The sequence below is a fragment of the Rhea americana genome, unplaced genomic scaffold (genome assembly GCF_003343005.1).
Source record: "Rhea americana isolate MKP2758 unplaced genomic scaffold, rheAme1 scaffold_10, whole genome shotgun sequence".
Lineage (NCBI taxonomy): Eukaryota > Metazoa > Chordata > Aves > Rheiformes > Rheidae > Rhea > Rhea americana.
In genome coordinates, this window is record NW_028185039.1 from 3,751,208 (window position 1) to 3,753,206 (window position 1,999).

A 1,999-nucleotide genomic window follows, 5' to 3' on the forward strand; every position below is an offset into this window, starting at 1 on the left:
CCGCCGCCGCCGCCGGCTCCGCTCCGCTCCCTCCTCTGCTCTTCGGGCGATCTCCAAACTGCCCCCGAGGTTAACGCCGGGGGCGGCGGCCACCGCTGCAGACCCGCGCCGCTGACCCTCCCTGGCGAGCGGGCGTCCGCTGCACACAGCTTTTTTATGCCAGTTTGGGGAGGGTTAAGGGATTTTTAGCGTTTTTTTTAAGGTTGGGTGGATTTTTAACGTGCTCGCTGAAGCCCTCGTTAACGCCCTCGTCATCCCGGTAGCCCGAAACGGGCGGCTCGGCCGTGCCGGCGGCGGCTTCCGTGCCGGTCGGCGGCTCTGCCCGCCGAGAGGCCTGGGGAGCGCGCGGGGCTCCGGCCCGTCCCGCAGCCCTGCTAACGCCGCCAGGCCCAGGCGCTGCTCCTCTTCGCGCGGCGGCCGAGCAGCGGCAGGCGTGTGCCCACGCACGTCGCGCGCCCGTGGCGCGTGTGCCCACGCACGTCGCGCGCCCGTGCCCTCACTCACACGTGGCCGCGGGACCGGGACGTAAGCCCGAGGGGGCTGCCGGCAGCTGCCGCGCGGGGAGGAAGGCTCTGGGGCGGCGGAGCAGGATGGAGACACTGTAAAGAGAGGGAAAGAAAAAAAACAGGAGAAGTCTCACGGTTGAAAGAAACACTGAAAGGAGGAGGAGCGCAAGGAGGACGCTGCCTGCTTTCTCCTGCTTAGCAAACTAGGTGCACGAACGACTTCAGCAGCACGYTCACTGGTTTCAGCCACTGCTGAAATCAAAGTTTTTCAACTGTCAGGACAGTTCAGGGCAGATTTTGGAAGGATCCTCYATGTCCCTGAGCAGGGTTAAAACTCCTCCCCACACCTTCATCCCTTGGGATGTCTGATTCACCACGATTTCGTTTTTGAAATATTCACAGGTTTGCCTTTYGCTGCAGGTACCAACATGGCTCCTATCGCCACGGTAACTGCGTTCCCCCAAACGCCCAGGAATTTATCATTATAAAAAAATGCTCTGGTGCAGTAGGAAAGGTTTCTCCCCGTTTTATGGGAAGGGAAACAAAAGCAACACAATATTTGCCATTTGCCTCCAGAGCAGACATGCCAGAGCAGATGGGGAAGGAGCCCAAGGGCCCCAAAGCYGGAGGGGTGCGGGATGGCCGGGCGCGAGGTCCCTGCCGCCCCCTCACTCCCCGCCACGCGCAGCGCCTGGCTCGTCTCGCAGGGGCACGGACRCGCTGCAGCTGCGCTCAGGGGCTGCTGCTGCGCCCAGTGGAGACTCCGCTTACAGTGACCGTATCAGAATATGTATTCCTTCAGATTTTTTCAAGAAAAAAATCTTAAAACACAAATGCAATGCTGCACTTCCTCTTTAGCGGAAAGCTACTTCCCTAAAATGCCTGTCAAATGACAAGCAAAAATCCTCCTTTTAAASAAGTGAGATTTGGAAAAGTGGGGAAGAAGCCAAAGAAGGAAGAGAAACCAACTACAYGTATGAACTAAGTACATTAGGGCAGCAATGACAGAGCAGTAAAAAGATTTCAAACATTTTGACAGTGGCAGGGGCAAAGTCTTTCATACTAATAAGAGACTTAAGCACTCAGAGTTAATTCCCAAGCACTCTACCTTGTCTAGGGTCAAGGACCTGCCCCAGTTACCTGGGCAGACCTGCTCTAACTGCGCTTTCTCTGCGAACATGGTACACCAGAGGTTGCAGACAACTACAGCCGTGAGCAAAACTGAAGGAAATCTCCCAAGCAGACAAGGCCAGCAGTTGTAGCTAGGTGAGGCTTCATTTACTGAAGATAACTCTTTCCTCCTCAGCTGAGCCGCAGCCGCAAGGCTAAAGGACAGACAGGACAGGATATGCAGATTTTTTTCTCTCTTCTGCAAAGCCGAGGAGCCCCGCTCACATGAATACCCGGGCGTGCCCTACACACGCTGCAGACTGCGGGCTTCCCTCGGGCAGCCGTCGCGCTGGAGCACATGGCCCGGGCCTCGCGCCCTGCTC

The 1,999-nt window shown here is 57.3% G+C and overlaps 1 protein-coding gene across 1 annotated transcript in view; it reads right to left on the reverse strand.

Annotated features, from left to right (window-relative positions):
* Positions 1 to 1,686, reverse strand: part of BRI3 (brain protein I3) — a 19,119-nt gene extending 17,433 nt beyond the window's left edge. Inside the window, exons 1-2 of the mRNA XM_085300546.1 lie at positions 1,647 to 1,686; positions 505 to 599 (exon numbers count right to left, since the gene is read on the reverse strand). Coding sequence (XP_085156672.1) covers positions 505 to 599; positions 1,647 to 1,686 — 135 coding nt within the window. The remainder of the gene's footprint in view (positions 1 to 504; positions 600 to 1,646) is intronic.
* Between the last annotated feature and the right edge of the window lie 313 nt (positions 1,687 to 1,999).